The 22,010-nt window shown below is 37.4% G+C and overlaps 1 protein-coding gene and 1 non-coding gene across 2 annotated transcripts in view; one reads left to right on the forward strand and one right to left on the reverse strand.

Moving 5' to 3' along the window:
- Positions 1-22,010, forward strand: part of CASP8AP2 (caspase 8 associated protein 2) — a 27,839-nt gene extending 5,829 nt beyond the window's left edge. The window contains 9 exon segments of the mRNA XM_014458415.2: positions 2,981-3,049; positions 5,979-6,079; positions 6,868-6,942; positions 8,046-8,161; positions 10,490-11,652; positions 11,655-12,704; positions 16,816-19,951; positions 21,299-21,398; positions 21,954-22,010. Of these exon segments, the coding sequence (XP_014313901.1) occupies positions 2,981-3,049; positions 5,979-6,079; positions 6,868-6,942; positions 8,046-8,161; positions 10,490-11,652; positions 11,655-12,704; positions 16,816-19,951; positions 21,299-21,398; positions 21,954-22,010 (5,867 nt within the window).
- Positions 19,983-20,086, reverse strand: LOC111826691. The gene has a single exon (XR_002830049.1). It is a non-coding gene; the product is annotated as a U6 spliceosomal RNA (small nuclear RNA).

Genomic DNA, 22,010 nt, shown 5'->3' on the forward strand with positions numbered 1-22,010 from the left:
AATTGCAAGAATAAGAACATATAAAAAACCATTTACCTCCCTAACCGGTTTGGCTCAGTGGATAGAGCGTCAGCCTGCGGACTGAAAGGTCCCAGGTTCGATTCCAGTCAAGAGCATGTACCTTGGATGCGGCACATCCCCAGTAGGAGGTGTGCAGGAGGCAGCTGATCGATGTTTCTCTCTCATTGATGTTTCTAACTCTCTATCTCTCTCCCTTCCTCTCTGTAAAATATCAATAAAATGTATTTTTAAGAAAACAAAATACCATTTACCTAGTTTCTTCCAAATTTGCCTTTTATTAATATTTTATACCAGTGGCTTTATTGCTGTGTATGTACTCTCTTTCTATTTTTTTTATATATATATATTTTTTATTCAGAGAAGAAGGGAGAGGGAGAGAGAAACAGAAGCATCAAGATGAGAGAGAATCATTGATCGGCTGCCTCCTGCACACTCCCTACTGGGGATCGAGCCCACATCCTGGGCATGTGTCCTTGACCTGAATCAAACTCGGGACCCTTCAGTCTGTAGGCTGAAGCTCTATCCACTGAGCCAAACCAGCTAGGGCCATACTCTATAAATACACATACACACAATTTTTCCTGACCCATTTGAGATTAAGTTATATGTATCATGGTCTTTATTCCCAAATATTTCATTGTGTATTTTGTAAGAAAAAGTTGGTTTTATTGCATAATAACAGCAAAATATCAATTTCAGTAAATTCTACACTGATAACAATACTCAATCTGCAATTTTTATTCTGATAACCCAATAATGTCCTTTGTTATTGTGATTGGATTTATATCTTATATTAATATTTTAGTTTGTCTTCATGATTTTTTTCTTTCTGACTTTCATGCTTCTTTCAAATATTTGAATATATTTTAGAATTCCATTCTAATTCATGTATTAGTTTCTTGGCTATACCTCTGTATTATTTTTAGTGGTTGCATAAGGATTTGTAATATGCATCTTTAACATTTGCAGTGTATTGTACTTTTTCATATAAGATGTAATCTTGTACTTATAGCTGCATTTAATCTCCATCCATCCCCTATGTTAAAGATGTCATAAACCCCACAATACAATGCTATAATTTTTATTTTAAATTGTTCTATGTGTCTTAAAGAAATTAAGAGGAATTAAAATAAATTAAGAGAAAATAGTTAATCTTTAAGTTTACTAATTTTACCATTTCTAGTCTTAGTATTATTTTCTTCTCCATTCTCTCTTTTTTCTTTTGGGAATCCAGATATATAATATGTGAGAACTTTTTCTTTTTTTTAATTTATTTTTTATAGACTTTATTGGGGTAACATTGGTTAATAAAATTATATAGGTTTCAGGTGTACAGTTCTACAATACATCATCTGTATATTGTATTGTGTGTTCACCACCTCAAGTCAAGTCTCCTTCCATCATCATTTATCCCCCCTTAACCCTCTTCTATCACCCCTCACCCCCACTGAGAACTTTTGATACTGTCTTGTGGGATATTAAGACTGTTTTGTTTTTCTTTTCCTGTTGGTTCTTCAGATTGGGTACTTTTTTTTTTTAATATATTTTATTTTATTGATTTTTTACAGAGAGGAAGGGAGAGGGATAGAGAGAGTCAGAAACATCAATGAGAGAGAAACATGGATCAGCTGCCTCCTGCACACTCCCCACTGGGGATGTGCCTGCAACCAAGGTACATGCTCTTGACTGGAATCGAACCTGGGACCCTTGAGTCCGCAGGCAGACGCTCTATCCACTGAGCCAAACCGGTCAGGGCGGTACTTTTTATTGATTTTTCTTTCTTTAAGTTCACTGGCTCTTCTGTCAAAAGCACATTCAATGAATTTTTTTACATTAGATATTATAGTTTTCTGTTTTAGGACTTTTAATTTGATTCTTTTGTTTCTATTTCTCTACCAAGATTTCCTTTGTAGTAATTTTGAATTGCATTCTGGATATTGTAAATGCTATGTTTATAGAGACATTGGATTCTGCTATATTTATTTATCTGAAGAGTTGCTTGTTTTAAATTTTAGCATGTATTTAACCTGACTGAACTATCTGTCTTCCCTGTGGTGGGTAGCAGCTGAAATCTCTGATCAGATTTTTTAGTTTTAGCTGGACTTTTTGCAGTTTCAATCTTTACCATGTAGTTTGGGGGTCTCTCAGAGATTTGGGCACAATTTGGGGAATCCCCTCTATTACTTTCTAGTTGCTGTTACCACTTCTGAAATTTTTTCTCTGATTCTTCAACCTGTTAGGACTAGAGTTTTCCATCTGAGTTTTCACTGTGCAGTGTGGCTCCAACTAGGTAGGACCTGTTCTTCCACAAAAAATTGTAATAGAAGGGGGATAGGGAACTCACACAGTGGTGTTTTCTTCTTTTAAGTATTATCTCCCTTCTAGTTATTTCATGTTTTGGGTTGCTCTTTAGTTCTTCAGTTCTTCAGATAGCTTTTTTTTTAAATGAGTTATAATTTACATATGACATATTAGTTTCAGGTGTACACAGTAATGATTTGCTATTTGCATATATTGCAAAATGATACCAAATAAGTTTAGTGGTAGAGCATTTGACTGCAGATAACTTTTAATATCTTGTTTAAAGTTTATAGTCGTCTGCAAGAGGAGTGGTCTGATAGACACTACTTTGCTATTACTGAAATTGGAACCTTCTCCCTAGTATGTTTTGAAAGTGAGTTTTTAAGTATACTTCTGAGGTAATAGAGTCATAAACCTATGTGCTAAGATCTTCCTGTTTGTAAGGCTGAATAAGCTGTAAAATAATTATTTTTTGTTGCAATACTAATAGGATCTCTTTCTTTTCCTGGTTCCTCAAAGTAGGAATGGAAAAAATTTCCCTAGGAGAACTTTTCATAGTAGAGAATAGAAATAAAGACACAGTGATAACTAGAAAAAAAAAGCTCCCCTAAGTGAAATAAATTAGTTTTAACTAGTCTTTAATTTAATTTTCTTGCAGCTTCTCCTCTTAAAAATAATGATGAAGGTTCTCTGGACATATATGCTGGGTTGGACAGTGCTGTTTCTGGTATGTAAATCTATTCTCTATATATAAAAGCCTAAGCAACAGTTCAACTGGTTGCTATGACGCACACTGACCACCAGGAGGCAGATGCTCAATGCAGGAGCTGCCCCCTGGTGGTCAGTGAGCTCCCACAGCCGGATGCTGCTCAGCTGACAGCTGGGCGCCAGATGGGGTAACAGGCTGGCGAACACAGCTGCTGTGGCGCGAGCCTCTCCCACGACACTCCCCATGTGCGCCCCTCCCCCATCTGGACCAGGACTGGCATCAGGACTGACCGGGAGCAAGCCCGTGGCCCCTTCTCAGTCATGGGTGCACCGGTATCGCCCTAGGACGGGTGCATGGAGACTGCAGCGGAATGGCAGCGAGCCTACTGAGTGGCAGTGGGGCCGGGATGAACGGAAGCGGCATGGCACCCGGCCTTGGCTCGGGCTCCTCCCTGGCTGCCTGCTGCTTCTCGCACTACTACATCCCTCAGGGGATGTTGGACTGCGGGTTTCGGCCAGATCCCCACAGGCCACGCCCAGGGACCCCCCCACCGGTACACGAAATAGTTTCATTTTGTTTGGTCAGTCTATTGAAAGTGTTTATTTTGTTGCTAATTTCTAGAATAACTCATAGATCCTGAACAATCTGCCCATTTTTTTTAAATGATTACACTTAGGTCATTGTATTCTTGCCCAAAGCTTGATCAGTAAAACAACTTAGTGCTCAGGTTTGTTATTCATCTAGGTCTCAGATTTAACTACATTGTGCAAAAATATTTTGTACCATTGAAAAGCAACTGATGGTCTTGTCTGTACATATTACTACTCATACTATCACAGGTTACATGATACTAGGACTTTTGAAAAGGATAGTTACTATAAATATTTTCAAATATATCAGTAAGATTGTGATATGCAGAGAGCCTCATGACCTATCCAAATTGGAAACCTTTTCCATGCTTTTCCATGATCAAATCTCTAAGGCTTTGAACACATATCACCCTCATACCTGATTTGTTGACATAGCATTTTAGGTAAATTGCTTTTCCAACTCTAATCTGTCAAATCATTATAAATATGGATGAAATGCAGGAGATGGAGAAATGTATAGTTCATTGAGTTGTGATAGACACAACATCCAAAATTTTAAACACATTTCTTTCTTCTTCACCTTTATTGAGTTGTAATTGACATAAAATTAAGATTAATGAGTACATGTGTTGATTTGATACATTTGTGTATTGCAAAATGATTACCACCATAGAATTAGCTGACACCTGCATCACATTACATGATTACTGTCTTTTTTTGTGGTGAGAACATTTAAGATTCTCTTAGCAACTTTCAATTATGTAATACAGTATTATTAACTCTAATGACTATGCTGTATATTAGCTCACCAGAACTTATTCATCTTACACTGGAAGTTTGTACTTTGGTCAACATATCTTTTTCCTCACCCCAACCTCCAGCTAACCACTGGTCTAGTTTCTGTTTCTGTGCATTTGGCTTTTTTAGATTCCACATGGAAGTGATATCATACAGTGTGTGTCTTTTTCTGGTTTATTTCACTTACTATAATGCCTTCAAGGTCCATGTTGTCATAAATGACAGAATGTTCTTCTTTCTCATGACTGAATAATAATTCCATTGTGTTGTACACACGCACACATACCTTTTTTATCCATTCATCCATTGTTGGACATTTCGGTTTTTTCTATATATTGCCTATTGTGAATAATGCCAAAGTGAACATACAGAGTGCAGACATCTCTGTAAGGTCCTGTTTTCACTTCTATTTATTGATTTCAGAGAGGGAGAGAGAGATAGAAATATCAGTGATGAGAGAGAATCATTGATCAGCTGCCTCCTGAATGCCCTCCACTGGGGATTGAGCCCCAAACCCAGGCATGTGCCCTGACCAGGAATCAAACTGACCTCCTGGTTTCTGGGCCTATGCTCAACCACTGAACTACACCAGCTGTTATATATTTTGGGTATTAAACCTTTTATCAGATAAGTAATTTGCAAATATTTTCTTCCATTGGGTAGGTTGCCTTTTCATTTTGTTGAAGGTTTCTTTTGCTGTGCAGGAGCATTTTAATTTGATGTAGTCCCACTTGTTTATTTTTGCTTTCATTGTGTTTGTTTTTAGTGTCAAATCCAGAAAAATCATTACCTCCTGTCTTTTCACCCCCTAGGAGATTTATGGTTTCAGGTCTTATATTTAAGTCTTTAATCCATTTTGAGTTGAATATTTGCATATGGTGTAAGATAGGGATCCAGTTGTTTTTTGTTGTTGTTTTTTTTAATATATTTTTATTGATTTCAGAGAGGAAGGGAGAGAGAAAGAGAAAGAGAAACATCAACAATGAGAGAGAATCATCAATCGGCTGCCTCCTGCACGCCCCCCACTAGGGATTGAGTCCGCAACCTGGGCATGTGCCCTTGACTGGAATCGAACCCAGGACCCTTCAGTCCACAGGCTGACGCTCTATCCACTGAGCCAAACCGGCTAGGACAGGGATCCAGTTTTATTCTTTTGCATGTGGTTGTTCAGTTTTGAATGGAACAGGCTCTTTATTGAAGAGACTAACTTTCTCCATTGTATATTCTTGGCTTCTTTGTCATAAATTAATTGACTATATGTGTGAGAGCTTATTTCTGGGCTTTCTGTTTTGTTCCTTGCTCTATATGTCAGTTTTTATGCCAATACATATAGTTTTGATTACTGTAGGTGTGTACTATTGTTTGAAATCAGAAATTGTGATACTTTCAGCTTTATCTTTTGTAAGATTGCTTTAGCTATTTGTAGTCTTTGTGGTTGCATACAAATTTTACGATTGTTGTATTTCTGTGAAAAATGACATTGGAATTTTTATGGTATTGCATTGACTCTGGAAAGACATATTTTAATATAAGGTTTTCTTTTTGTTTGTTTGTTTTAGATAGTTCTTCCAAGTCCTGTGAACCATCCAGAAATTGTTTGGATTTGTATGAAGAAATTCTTACTGAAGAAGGAACTGCAAAGGAGGCAACATATAATGATGTATGGGTTGCCAGAATTATTAAAGACAGTTATTTTACACTTTTATAGCTCTTTACACTCATTCACTTACTTTTGAACAAACATTCTGTGTTTAGGAAGGAACTCTTAGGCTAAAAGAATATTTAAGTCAGTTTCTGTCTTTAGATCTGCTCTTTAAATAATGTTTTCTGAATGCTTGTCTAAATTTAGTTATAATTTTGTTTGGTTAAATTTAAGTGTCTAAATATATAAAACATCAACAATCAGTGTGATATAACATTTTATCTTTTCATGATTTATACTAAGTTATAAGATGTCCTAAGACTTAAATTAGAAATTTCTTTCTACCTTATTTGAATTTAAGGTTTGGAGAGTGAATCTGAAACCAAACAAAATACATTATTGGTAGGGTCAACTTTATTTATTTTTAAATTTTTATTGAATTCATTGGGGGTAACATTGGCTAATAAAATTATATAGGTTTCAAGTGTACAGTTTTGTAATGCAACATCTATATGTTGTATTCTGTGTTCACCATCCAAGTTCAAGTCTCTCTTTATCACCATTTATTCTCCCTTTACCCTCTTCCACCTACCCGACGCCCTTCCCCTCTTGTAATCACCATACTGTTGTCTGTGTTTAAGTCCAACTTTAAAACCAGTAATCTTACTAAATCCCTGTGAGCAGAACTAGACCTCATCTCCCCTTTTTAGTGGTTGATTTATAAAATTTTAAATATTTTGAAATGTCATTTAAGCTAAGAAAATAGTTTAGAATGATGCTTAAATTAATCTTCTTATATATTACAGTTGCAAATAAAATATGGAAAATGTCAGCTGCAAATGAAAGAGCTGATGAAAAAGTTTAAGGAAATACAGACACAGGTACTATTATAATGAATATTTTATTTTTTGTCCTATTAACTTTTAAAATAAAAAAAATTGGTTAGAAATTAAAATTCTAAAGCGTTGGCATTTTATAAGGAAATTTTCTTCTTAGTATTAAATGAAATAGAAAATCTGTCAAAACATGCATAATTTCTTATACAACTGATGAAGGAAAACTGCTTGATTTGTTAAATGACATTTACATAAAAGATCTGTTAGCTAGTTACCAGTTAAATAATAGAAAATTTGTAGAGATGAGATTAGTTGGTTTAAAAGAGAACGGTTTGATGAGTAAAGACTTTGAATGGCTGTTGGGGAAAATGGTGATGCTCTTAGTATTTTTGCCAATGTGATTTTGTGATCATGCTGCAAAAATCAGGAATGTCGTGCTTTGTTCCTATTTTTATTTTTTAGTAATGTTTCTCTTTTCTGTTTCCCCCAAAGAACCAGTCAATTCTAGATTCATTCTTTTTTTTTAAAAAAAATATTTTTATGTTTTTATTGATTTCAGAGAGGAAGGAAGAGAGAGAGAGAGATAGATCCAATGATGAGAGAGAATTATGGATTGGCTGCCTCCTGCAAGTTCCCCACTGGGGATCAAGCCCACAACCTGGGCATGTGCCCTTGACTGGAATCGAACCTGGGACTTTCGGTTCGCAGGCTGATGCTCTATCCACTGAGCCAAACAGGCCAGGGCTAGATTCATTCTTTGTTCATCTGAGAGTTAGTTATATTGTTGCACATTAAAGCTAAGTTGTTAAATATAACCTAATTTTTATCATTATTATTTTTAGTTTTCAAGATAATGGCCCTGGGAGAACTTTTTTTATTTGTGTGTGTTTTTTTTTTCATCTTGATTCCTATTTTAAGTAGTTTCACTTTAAATGACTTTCTCTGGTGCCATTTATCTTCTCTGAATCTCAGCTGCCCCATCTGTATGATGAGCATAATAGCACTTCTCATAGGACTTTCTTGAGAATTATATAAGATGTTATATATGATGCTTGGCATGTAGTTAGCATTCAATAATCATTAGCTATTATAAGTAGTATAATAATCCTATAATATATACTTTATTAAATATATTTTATGATGTTTAGAATTTCAGCTTAAAAACTGAAAACCAGTCTCTTAAGAAGAATATTTCGGCACTTATCAAAACTGCTAGAATGGAAATACACCGCAAGGATGAAGAAATTAGTAGCCTTCACCAAAGGTATAATTGAGAGGTTTGGATCTATAAATTACATCGGTATTGATATGTGTAACATTTTTAACTTTGCAAAGATATAAAAGTGATGCATTTTATTAAATATGTACGGTTTTACTGTGACTAATGGTATATTATAATGGTATATTATAATGACATATATGATTATTAAGTAGAATATTGCTACATACCTCTGAATATATTCAGTTTTCAGTATACTGGGATCTTTCTCTGGTATTCTTTACTCCTGAGAAGATGGTTGTATATGTGTTATGGGTCCTTCTAAGCCCCCACTAAATTACTAAAGTATCAAAAGTGCGTCTGTGCTCATATCTCTTATCCTATATAATAAAAGGGTAATATGCAAATTGACCCTAACAGCAGAATGACTGGTCACTATGACACACACTGACCACCAGGGGGCAGACGCTCAATGCGCTCCCACAGGGGAAGCTCTGCTCAGCCACAAGCCAGGCTGCCAGCTGCCAGCACAACGGTGGTGGTGGGAGCCTCTCCCGCCTCCTCAGCAGCGCTAAGGATGTCCGAATGCAGCTTAGGCCTGGTCCCCCCTGGCAAGTGGACATCCCCCGAGGGTTCCTGGGCTGCCAGAGTGATATCTGACTGCCAGCTTAGGCCCATTTCCCCGGGGAGCGGGCCTAAGCCAGCAGGTGGACATCCCCCAAGGAGTCCCGGACTGCGAGAGGGCACAGGCAGGGCTGAGGGACCCCTCTGAGTGCACAAATTTTTGTGCACTGGGACTCTAGTCAGTAGATAACCCCGAAACTATCTCTCAATTGTATATTCTTTTCTCTCTCAAAGGGATACTCTCTCTCTCTCTCTCTCTCTCTCGCTCTCTCTCTCATTGGTCTGTTCCAGAGAATATCTCTCTTCTCCTTTGTAGTCAAACTCCCAAACAATATATAAACTTTCTGTCTCAATTTCCTATTTCTACTTACTCTCGAACCTAATACATGCTGGCTTGTTTCCATTTGTCCATTGAAACAGTTATCATTTGGTTAACACTAACTACCACTAAATACATCAAGTAATTTTGACTTCTCATTTTAACTGATACTCACATGCTCTTTGACATAGTTGACCCTCCTTTCCTGAAATAGTTTTCTCCCTTTGGCTTTCATAATTTTTAGTTTTCTTCCTAAGTTGAGATTTATTCTTCTATACTTGGCTAAGTTGGAATTCCTCAAAGCTTATCTATGTCTGTCAGTATTTTCTGATGAAGTAATCTTACTCATACTAGGTCATTTCCATTTATATGTAGATTACTACTTCACATCTGTATAAAATTTTAAAAATTATCTCATCCAAAACTGAATTTATGATCAAATCTCTTTCATTGAGCTGAATAGATTTCGTATCATTCATTCAGCTGGTGTATGTTAGAGACCTAGGTGTAGAATGACCATTTAATTTATTGCCCAAACCAGGGCACTTTGAAAGACCCTATCTCCAAATAAGATCACATTTTGAAGTACTGGGGATTAGGATTTCAACAAATGAATTTTGAGGGGATACAGTGCAATCAAACAAGATCCATATAAGTTCTACTCATTGCCTTAGGTTGTATATCTCCTATGTTCTCCTTTGTTGTCTAAAAATCTCCTCCTGTTCTCTACACATAGTACTAATTGGGAGTAGATTTGTGGAAATTCAGGGAAGTTTTGGAAGGAAGTTCAGGAAGATTGACTTATTATAAAAAATTAAAATTAGTTATTTACATACTTGTTAAGAAAACTGCTAATTTTCCGAAACAATATAAAACTTTAAGACTTAGGATTTTTTAAAAAACGCACAAAACAATAAATACCATTTCCTTAGAAAAGAATGACAACTCTTATTCTTTTTCTTTGTGCAGTATGTGCTACTTTAAGATGGCTATTGATGCTTTGGTTTACTGTGGGATTATATGTAAAACAGGTCATCTCTGTTTTCCCACAGTTTCATCTTCCTTCTGTTTCAGTTGGCCTACAGTGAGTGAGGGTAAAAAATCATGTCACTGTTCTAAAAGAAGTGAATTTGTGGTTAGTTTGGGAGTTCTATGCCTGTGGTGAAGAAAGTCTAAAAGACATTGGCAAGGATAGAACTGAGACGTTCTCCAGAGCTTGTTTGAAAAGAGAAATGAGAGTTCCATGGTTTAAAAACTGGCCCATTTAGTTGGAAGCTGGTTACTTCTTACTACTCATGCCTTTATACAAAGTAAAATTAGTGTTTCTAGTATGTGAGCCCCTGACTTTTAAAGTGTATTACATGTGATTAAAATTTAGATTATTAAAAAGCAATAATTTTTTGTTGTTGTTAATTTTTATTTCTTAATAGATTGTCTGAGTTTCCACATTTTCGAAATAATCGTAAAACTGCAAGGACGTCAGATATAGTTAAAACAAAAGACTTTACATCCAGACCTCCCCATTTGGATGATTGTGCAAAGACTGATCACAAGGTGAAATGTGATATTTCTAAAGATGGACATCATAGCACTTCACTCCCAAACATCGAAAAGGAAGTAAAACCGAATTTGGAAAAAAAAAGCACTTTGCATTTGCCTTCATCTAGTGAAAAACACTGCACCAATGGCATTTGGTCACGTTCCCATTATCAGGTTGGTGAGAGTAGCTCAAGTGAGGATAATAGAAGAGGGAAGAAAGATAGTGGATATAGCTATTATAGTAGAGGAACTGATAGAATACGAAAAGACTTAAACACTAGCTGTGGTGATGGTGAACCAAGGAACTCAGAGGCCAGTCCAAGGCTACAAGGACGTTCTGAGAAATATGGTAAAGGTGAATCAAAGACGGAAAGCAAAAATTCAAAGTTTAAAAGTAACACAGATTTGGATTATAAAAATGAACGCTTTGGCTGTTCCTGGCAGAAGGAGACCTTTAGAGAGAGGTCACATACTCGAGTAGAATCTCAGAGCGATAGAAAACTAGAGAGGCAAAGTGAAAGATCACAAAATATAAATAAAAAAGAACTTAAATCACAAGACAAAGAAGAAAGGAAAGTTGATCAAAAACCCAAATCAGTAGTAAAAGACCAAGATTATTGGCGAAGGTCTGAACGAGTATCATCTCTTCCTCATTCTAAGAATGAAATAAAATCTCATAATTCAAGTAAATACCATCTAGAAGACAGAAGAGACAGGGAAGATGGTAAAAGAGACCGGGGTGTAAGTAATCATAGTTTTCAAGAAGGAAGATGTTCATCCTCCCTTTCAACCAGTAGAACTCACAAACACATTGACCCCAAGGAAGTTGATGCTGTGCACCAAAGGGGAAATACACCTTTAGAAGCAGAAAGGCATAGAACTGAAGATAAGAGGAAAAGAGAACAAGAAAGCAAAGAAGAAAACAGGTATATGAGAAGTGAAAAAAGAACATCTATGGGACATTTGCAGAAGATTAACAAAGAAACCAAGCAAACCACTACTGATTTAAAGAGACAGAATGGACTGAAAAATGATAAAGGTGAAGTCTCTAATGATGTGTTTCTGAACGCACAGATAATAAAGACCTTGCAATTAAAGCCGAGAGTGGTCCAAATGAAACAAAAAACAAAGACTTAAAGTTGAGTTTTATGGAAAAATTGAACTTAACTCTTTCTCCTGCTAAAAAGCAGCCTATTCCTCAGAATAATCAGCATAAAATAACCAATACTCCCAAATCCAGTGGCATATGTGATTTAGAGTCCTTGGTACAGGATAAAACAGTGATATGTGTTCCCTCTGTGAGTGAACATATCACAGAGGAAACCAAATCAAAGTTATTGGAACCAGAAGATGCTCTTGCAACAGCATCATCTGAACCCAGGACCAGTATTCTGGAAAGGAAAACGGAAGAAGAAAATAGTTTGTTAATTAAATCTGTTGAGAATACTACGCAGTGTGACTTGCCCATTTGTGGTACAGAGACTTCTTCTTCAGAACCTTTGGAAATGGAACAAGCAGAATCTTTGTTTCCTTCAGCAGCAGAAATGGAACAAACCATTAATGGTACAAGGACAGCAGTACCTGTGGCACTGGACATACTACAAACAAATGTTTCTCAAAACTTTGGCATGGAATTGGATACCAAAAGAAATGACAGTTTAAATTTGTGTAATATTTCTGAAGTTACGGAAATGAAGGAGGCTTTTTCAACAAAAGTTGCCAAATCCAATGAAAGCATTTTGCAGCCTTCAATTGAAAAAGCTGACATTTTGCCAGTAGTCCTTTCAGAAGTTGGTAATCCAAAGTTCGAGCCTTCTCTTGTAGAAACACCACTGGTTGAGAGTGAGTCTTGTCATCTGGAGCCTTGTTTACCTAAAGAGACTCTAAAATCTTCACTTCAGCATACTGAGTTAATGGACCACAAAATGGAAATTGGTGAAACAAACTCAGTATATAATGATGAGAATTCGGTTCTGAGCATTGACCTTAATCACCTAAGACCTATTCCAGAAATCATTAGTCCTCTGAGTAGTCCAGTGAGACCTGTAGCAAAAGTACTTAGACTGGAAAGCCCCTCTCGAGTTCCATTATATAACAATCATAAAGGTAATAGTTTATATTTTATAACTTAATCTTTTTTTGAGAATGTAAAATGCATAAACAAGATGAAGTGCTTTTTCTTTTTTCTTTTTTTTTGGTGGGGCGGGTGGGGAGTGCGCAGAACTCTGGAGGGTAGGGGCAGGAATGAGCTGTGCCCAGCAGATGTGGACCTTCTGAGAGCCTGAGAGGAAGTTACATGTCAGAAAGTCAAGTGTCACCGTCAGCGGGGTGGATATGTCTGGGGGATTCACTCAGATGTTGTCATACACCTTGCATTGTCGCTCTTGTTGGTTCTGAAAACAGAGGGATGAGCAAGAGGTAGATGGGGTAGACCAGCCGTGGGCAAACTACGGGCCGCTGGCCAGATCCGGCCCATTTGAAATGAATAAAACTAAAAAAAAAAAAAGACCGTACCCTTTTATGTAATGATGTTTACTTTGAATTTATATTAGTTCACACAAACACTCCATCCATGCTTTTGTTCCGGCCCTCCGGTCCAGTTTAAGAACCCATTGTGGCCCTCGAGTCAAAAAGTTTGCCCACCCCTGGGGTAGACGAAGGAGAGTCCATTGTACTGGAATGGACATGAAGTCACACTTCCTCTGAGCTCCAGAACCAGGGTGAGGCTCTGGGGAACACAGACACATACGAGGAGGAACTGGATTGTCTGGCATCTGGGCAGGAACTCGGGGGTGGCTTTCTCCCAGACAGAGGTACGCGCAGGGATCATTGTTCCTATGCTGGGACCTCTTCAGTAGCAGGGCTGACTGGCAGCCATTTCTGTTTGCTCCGCCCTGCTTTTTCTTTTTTAATAACAACACATTCAGACTTAACATTAACTAGAAATTGAGCCTTTTGTCTTAATTTAGGTAATTTTTAAAAATATATACTTTTATTGATTTCATAGGAAGGGAGAGGGAGAGAGTAATAGAAACATCAATGATGAAAGAGAATCATCGATTGGCTGCCTCTTGCATGCCCCCTACTGAGGATTAAGCCCTCCTAATTCATAGGTCAACGCTCAACCACTGACCCACACTGGCTGGGCAGTAATTTATTTATTTATTTATTTTTATTTTTTTAAAATTAAATCTTTATTGTTCAGATTATTACAGCTGTTCCTCTTTTTTCCCCCCATAGCTCCCCTCCACCCAGTTCCCACCCCACCCTCTGCCCTTACCCCCCCCCACTGTCCTCATCCATAGGTGTACGCTTTTTGTCCAGTCTCTTCCTGCACCCCCCACATCCCTTTCCCCCCCCCGAGAATAGTCCATTCCCCCCCCCCGAGAATAGTCAGTCCATTCCCTTTCTATGCCCCTGATCCTATTATATTCACCAGTTTATTCTGTTCATCAGATTTTTTTATTCACTTCATTTTTAGATTCACTTGTTGATAGATGTGTATTTGTTGTTCATAATTTGTATCTTTACCTTTTTCTTTTTCCTCTTCTTAAAGGATACCTTTCAGCATTTCATATAATACTGGTTTGGTGGTGATGAACTCCTTTAGCCTTTTCTTATCTGTGAAGCTCTTTATCTGACCTTCAATTCTGAATGATAGCTTTGCTGGGTAAAGTAATCTTGGTTGTAGGTTCTTGGTATTCATCACTGAATATTTCTTGCCACTCCCTTCTGGCCTGCATAGTTTCTGTTGAGAAATCAGCTGACAGTCATATGGGTACTCCCTTGTAGGTAACTGACTGTTTTTCTCTTGCTGCTTTTAAGATTCTCTCTTTGTCTTTTGCTCTTGGCATTTTAATTATGATGGTGTGGTCCTCTTTGGATTCCTTTTGTTTGGGGTTCTCTGCACTTCCTGGACTTGTAAGTCTGTTTCTTTCACCAGGTGGGGGAATTTTTCTGTCATTATTTCTTCAAATAGGTTTTCAATATCTTGCTCTCTTTCTTCCTTCTGGCACCCCTATAATTCGGATGTTGGTACAATTGAAGTTGTCCCAGAGGCTCCTTACACTATCTTCATATTTTTGGATTCTTTTTTCATTTTGCTTTTCCGGTTGGGTGTTTTTTACTTCTTCGTATTTCAAATCTTTGACTTGATTCTTGCGATCCTCTAGTCTGCTGTTGGGACTCTGTATAATGTTCTTTATTTTAGTCAGTGTATGCTTAATTTCTAGTTGGTCCTTTTTCATAACCTCGAGGGTCTCACTAGATTTCTTGAGGGCTTCACTAAATTTATTGGCGGTTTCTAGAAAATTCTTGAAAAACCTTATAAGTGTGGTTTTGAACACTATATCCAGTAGTTTGCTTTCCTCCATTTCTGTCATTTGTGACTGTTTCTTTATCTCCGCATTTTTTATGCTTCCCTGTGTTGATAGAGTGGCTTTGTGTGCTAGGTGTCCTATAGGGCCCAGTGGCTCAGCCTCCCCAATTACCTGAGGTGGACACTCTTGGTGCACCCCTTTTGTGTGCTTTGTGCGCAGTCTTGTAGTTAAGCCTTGATTGTTTTAGTTATCACTGGGAGGAATTGACCTGCAGGCCAATTGGCTGTGAGAATCAGCTGTGTCTGCAGTGGGAGACCTTCTGTGCTGGAGACACCCTCATGGCAAGACTTGCTTCAGTGGGGCTTTGGTGCTCACTGAGTCTGCCCCCTGAATGTGTCCCTTATGGATCTGAGGAGTTGTAATCTGGATGGTCCCACTCTGACCACTGGGTACACTGGCTCTTGGATCGCTAAGGAGGTGCTAATTTAGCCTCTGCCTGAGGCTACCCAGCAGGAGCTGCGGAGAGATCTGCAGATTCCTCTTCTTTGTTTGGGTTTTGGAGGTGCCCAGATGAGGCCCAGCTGTGAAGCAGTGCAAGCTGCTGTGGGGCCTTGGGCCTTCTTTTCTGGGTCTGTCTGGCCCAGCTGCAGTTTGTTAAGTAATTTTCAGATTGCAAAGGGCCAGGCCTTTCATATGCAAAAGCCTCTGCACACAGCTTGGGTGGGCGGGGTCTCAGGGCATCAACAGGGCAGAGTAAGCAGCTATGGCTGCTCCTCAGTCCTATCCTAAGAGGCCCATCTCAGTGTCCTGGTAATCGTTGCAAGCACCTCTGAGAGAAAGCCGCCTTCGAGTTCCAACCGATGCCAGACAGTCCAGTTTCTCCCCATATGAGTCTGGGTCCCCAGAGACTCGCCCAGAACTGGAGTTCAGAGCAGTCTGGAGCTTGAGACTCCCAATTGAAAAAGACAACCGTGTCCTCAGCTGCCAGCCATTTCCACATGCGCCTCCATACCTCTGCACTTTACTTCCGCACCTCCTCTGAGTCTCAGTGTGCTTTTTTCTTTCCTTCTAGTTGTAGAATTTCCACTCAGCCAGTCTTCCTGTGGTTCTGGATGATGTCCGTTTTGTCTTTTAGTTGTATTTTTGAAGTTGTTGTGCAAGGCAGCAATTTCTGGTGTTTACCTATGCCGCCATCTTGGTTTCTCTCAGTAATTTTTTTAAAAATTTTTTATTGATTAAGTTATTACATATGTGTCCTTATCCCCACGATACCCCCCCCCCCCAGTAATTCTTATTTCTACAAAAAGAAGGAGTGGAAGGACAGATTATTTCAGATATTCTTTGCTTGCTTGCTTTCAGATCTATTTTTTATTTTTATTTTTTAGGGAGAGTGGAAGAGAGGGAAAGACAGAGAAATATTGATGTGAAAGAAACACAATTGATTGGTTGCCTCCACCAGGGCCTGGGCTGGGGAGGAGCTTGCAACCGAGATATGTGCCCTTGACTGGAATCAAACCCGGAACTCTTTGGTCCTCAGGCCAGTGCTCTATTCACTGAGCCAAACTGGCTAGTACCAGATCAGTTTTTATTGTTCAAAAGCTATCATCAGATGGCATAGAGTAGGTGATGCTGCTAACCTGAAGTAAAGATACCTGAACAATAGATTGATGGTTATCCAAAAAACCAAACTATCACTGTTGTCAGACACTTGAATACCTTCTGAGAACAGTAAAAACCAGTGATATGAGTAAGTGTTAGGCATTAACATTCTGTAAAAAGGTATTAAAATAATGAAATGCTTCAGCATTTTTTTTTTTTTGGTTATATTTAGTAAAGAAATATCAAATGACTATGATTCTAAGGGTCATGTGATTATCATATACTTTTCTCTTCCACAGATGTGTTTCCACCAAATTCAGCACATTCCACCTCCAAGAGTCAGTCTGATCTCAACAAGGAAAATCAAAAGCCCATTTGCAAGTCTGACAGCTTTACAGAGGCAGGCTCTCATAAGAATTCATCTTTAGTTGAGTTAGAAGAAGGAGAAATTATAAGCGACAGTGAAAACTCTAAACTACAAAATAGTTTTGAAGAAATTGCCAAACCTAGAGTTTCTACTGAAGGGCAGAACAGAAAAACTAGTCCAGGAAATAAGAAAAGTACTGTGCATTTGGATAAAGACAAAAGGAAAACATCTATGAAAGTTCAGCAGACCAAAAGGAATTGGAATAAGAGACAGAGTGAATCTAGCAGGTCTTCAAAAACAGAGAAAAAAGATAAGACAATGAGTACCTCCGTTCTGGAAAAAATAGTTCCAATTATTGCTGTACCTTCTTCTGTACCAGAGGTTATGCACATGTTACGAATGATAAGAAAACATGTAAGGAAAAACTACATGAAATTCAAGATTAAATTTCCATTAAAACAATTTCATAGAATTATTGAGTCAGCAATTTTGAGTTTTACATCACTCATTAAACACCTTGACTTATCCAAAATCTCTAAGTCAGTGACTACTTTACAGAAGAATCTTTGTGATGTTATAGAATCCAAACTTAAGCAAGTTAAAAAGAATGGCATAGTGGATCGGTTATTTGAACAACAACTACCAGATATGAAAAAGAAAGCATGGAAATTTGTAGATGAACAACTTGATCATTTATTTGCAAAGCTTAAGAAAATCTTAATAAAGTTTTGTGGTTTCACAAACTTTGGCAGTGATAGTGATGAAGGGAAATTGGACAAAAGTAAAGAAAAACTACAATATTCAAATTGTCAGAAGGGGAATACGATCAACTCCAGCAAAGAAATGCCGAAAAAGAAATCCTCAAAATCAGAAGATTCTATTTATTCCAGGTATTCACTAGGATGTAAAAAATCTGAGGACAAACATCAAGACCAAAATAACTCTGAAATTAACACATTAAAGAATGACATTAAAAAAAGCTTTAACACTTGCTTTGATAATAATATTAAATGCCCTCAATCTGAAGAGCATTCCTTGGAACTGAACTGTCCGAGCACCCCAAAGCCAGGAAAAATGGAAGGCACCACTATAGAGGATACACAGACATCCCAGCATGCAGCTTTGAAGCCAGAACGCTGTTTTGAGATTCTTACTGAACAGCAAGCATCTAGCCTCACTTTTAATTTAGTGAGTGATGCACAGATGGGTGAGATATTTAAAAGTTTGTTGCAAGGTTCTGATCTTTTGGACAACAGTGTTAACTGTAATGAAAAAAGTGAGTGGGAGTTAAAGACTCCAGAGAAACAGCTGTTAGAGAGTCTTAAGTGTGAATCTATACCAGCTTGTACAACAGAAGAGCTAGTTTCAGGGGTGGTTTCTCCATGTCCTAAAATGATTAGTGATGATAATTGGTCATTATTATCATCTGAGAAAGGCCCATCTCTGTCTTCAGGGCTGTCGTTGCCAGTTCATCCTGATGTGTTGGATGAAAGTTGTATGTTTGAAGTCTCCACTAACATAGCTTTAAGTAAAGATAATGTATGCAGTTCAGAAAAGAGCAAGCCCTGCATTTCTTCCATCCTGCTTGAAGATTTAGCAGTATCTTTAACAGTACCATCACCTCTGAAGTCGGATGGTCATCTCAGTTTTTTAAAGCCTGAAGTTTTGTCTAGTTCAACTCCTGAAGAGGTTATTAGTGCCCATTTTAGTGAAGATGCCTTACTTGAGGAAGAGGATGCATCGGAACAAGATATTCACTTAGCTCTGGAGTCTGATAATTCGAGCAGTAAATCAAGTTGTTCTTCATCATGGACAAGCCGGTCTGTTGCTCCAGGCTTTCAATACCACCCTAATCTACCCATGCATGCTGTCATAATGGAAAAGTCCAATGATCATTTCATTGTGAAAATACGGCACACAGCACCACCTACTCCCTCCAGTCTTATACAGAATATGGTGGCTGGTGAGTCATTGACATCTTTGCCCAGAGTGGGAAAGGAAACTGATGAAGCAGCAGAGAAGGAATGTATTTCATGTCAGAACACAGTTTTTAAATCTGTGGAAGAATTGAAACATTCCAACGAAAATGTTGACAGCAGTAAATCAGCTCATGAAGAACAGGGTTGTATGATACAAACACAGGTTCCTGATATATATGAATTCCTTAAAGACGCTTCTGGTAAAGTGGATCATAGTAATGAAGTGGCTGATCAGTGCTTCAAGTTGCATCAAGTATGGGAACCAAAAGTGCCTGAAAGCATTGCAGGATTGCCTGCCATGGAAGAAATTCCACATTCTGTCGAGGGTCATCTTCCAAACACATATGTAGACCTCACAAAAGATCCAGTCACTGAGACTAAAAACTTGGGGGAATTCATAGAAGTAGGAGTTTTAAACAATCAGTTGGGATGTTCTGGTAGCAATTTGGATCAAAATGCTCAGATATTAGACAGTGTGCAGCCCGATACTGTAGATGCTTTTATTGATTTGACGCAAGGTGTTTCAAATGAGAGTAAAAGTGAAGATAACCATCCTGCTTTAGCTGTTGGACACTTCGAGTGTGAGGTGTTTTGTGTAGATGAAGGTAACTGTAAGGAAAAAAAGGTGCAAGTGGCAAACGAGTCTTTGGAATGCATGGTTGTGGAAAGCTGTATTGATTTGACCTCAGACTCTCCCAGTTCATGTGAAATAAAAAAGGATGATTTAAAATCAGAACCGGAATCAAATTCTGATAATTTAGAGTTGCCTGTGGCTTTGGATAATGCTCACAAAAAGAGGAAAAAACTTTCTAATCTAAATCATTCTTGTCAGAAAAAACAGAGAAAGGAAACGGACTTAATCAGTAAGGAAAGGACCAAGAAAATTACCCAAAATTCTGGTGAGAATGGAGAAGCTCACCAAAGGAAAGCCAGTAAGAAAAAGGCCCCTACAGTGATGAAAGATCCTTCATCATTAAAGGCAAGCCCCAGGATTAAGGACCACCCGTCAGCAGCATCTGGCACTTCTGTAAACCTTTCTGCAAAGAATATTATTAAAAAGAAAGGAGAAATTATAGTTTCATGGACAAGGTAAGGATCTTATGAGACATTTTTTAATTTTTTTAATATGGAAGGCTTCATGAATTTGCCTGTTCTAGCACAGGGGCCATGCTAATCTTCTCTGTATTGTTCCAATTTTAGTGTATGTGCTGCCAAATCAAGCACTTATGAGACATTTAAATCAACAGGAAACTTTGAGAAGCCAGAAATCTATACTGTCATGTCATAGTTCTATCCCATCCTAAAATAAGGAAAGTGATGACTTCAAAAGTAGTCAAAGTTAATAGAGAATACATTTTAGGGTATAATCTATAGCAGCAGCTCTTAACCAGGGATGTGCATTAGCACCATGGATAGAACTTTTCATTGTGTTTTAACCTAACTTGTTAATTTAAAAAAATGATTCTTTGTAAAGAACTGGTATCACATTTTAGAAAGGAAGAATGATGGGTGGGGTGGTGAAATAGAGCAAAAAGTGTGACCATTTATAATTTGAGCATTTCCCTAAATTAAGAGTTTCAAAAAAGTTTATAAACAGATTGTACTTTTGACTTTTACGTGAACTGTTTGAGAAATGCTGATTTCAAGACCCCATTTCAGACATAAGGGTAGCCACAGTTGTAAACCATTGCACTAGAGCAGGGGTGGGGAACGTCCGGCCCATGGGCTGAATAAGGTCTATGAAATCATTTGGTCTGGCCCTGCCAAGGCATTAGGGGCAAGTTAATTAAGTGTTTGACCAAATATAGCAGGCTAATTTTTAAGTGGATAATTTTGTATGGCCCATAAATGATGTTTATAAATATGCAAATAGCCTTTGGCAGAAAAAAGTTCCCCACCCCTGCACTAGAGGTTCATGATCTGCAGGCTTAACTAGAGTGCATAATGAGGGAAGCTGAATTTTGAAATTGGTCATTATTTTATTTAATACCATAGACATCTATGCCTTAATTTCTGGTAACTTGGAGATGACACAGTAAAATCTTAGAGATTGTAATAATACATATTGGTTCTGCCCATGTACGAAAAGCAGAGGCCTGGGTATTGGAAGATTTGGATTCTATTTTACTTTCGTTCTTTTGCTTATTAAGTCTCTCGTCATGTTTGACCCTAATTTTTAAGGTACTGTATACATTAAAGGTAGAATTTTTAAAAATCTATCCTTTTGTCATTAGAATAATAAATGAGCATGTTAGTTTTAGAGAATTTTGGAAATACGTATGTGCTTACAGATTATTGTCAATGTTTTGATATACACACTTTTTCTTCTATGGGTTTTAATAAAAATGTCACCTATTGATGGACATTAAGACAGTGGAATTTTTGATACCTTTCTGCTTTAATCTACAAAAGCTAAATAACATTTTCTCCCTGTAGAAATGATGACCGGGAAATTTTATTGGAGTGTCAGAAAAGCGGGCCATCAATAGAAACATTTTCTTATGTAGCTGCCAAGTTGAATAAAGATTCATCTCAGGTAACTTCCCAATTTTTACATCTCTATAGTTTCACAGATGTTACTACTTAAATACTTAGATTTCATTTTAACATATTTAAAATATGTAGATACTTATTGGCCAACTTCTTTAAAAGTATGGCTTTTTATGTTGGACTGTTAAAAACTTGGTGATTGTGGAAGAACAATCCTAATTTATTTTTCTGTTGTCTTACATTTACTTATTTTGATCTGAAACAATTTTGTAATGTTTATTGTTTAAGAAAGTTTAGTATTGATTCTTGAATTGGGGTAGTGAACACAAAGTATGATACACAGATGATGTATAATAGAATTGTACACCTGAAACCTATATAATTTTATTAATATCACCCAATAAATTGAATTTAGAAAAGAAAGATTAATATTGAAAGTTAAATTAACAATCACCTTTAGTATGAAGATATTTTATTTTTCCAGACATTACTTCATCTCTTTATTATTGACAGTAACTTTCTTTAGATGTTTTGTGGAAGTAGTCATAAAAAAAGATCTCATTGTAATACTTATAATTAATACTCATTTTTTACTTTTCAGGTCTCAGAAAGATTCCAGCAACTATTGAAGCTCTTTGAAAAGTCAAAATGCAGGTAG

Source organism: Myotis lucifugus, unplaced genomic scaffold, assembly GCF_000147115.1.
Source record: "Myotis lucifugus unplaced genomic scaffold, Myoluc2.0 scaffold_96, whole genome shotgun sequence".
Classification (NCBI taxonomy): Eukaryota; Metazoa; Chordata; class Mammalia; order Chiroptera; family Vespertilionidae; genus Myotis; species Myotis lucifugus.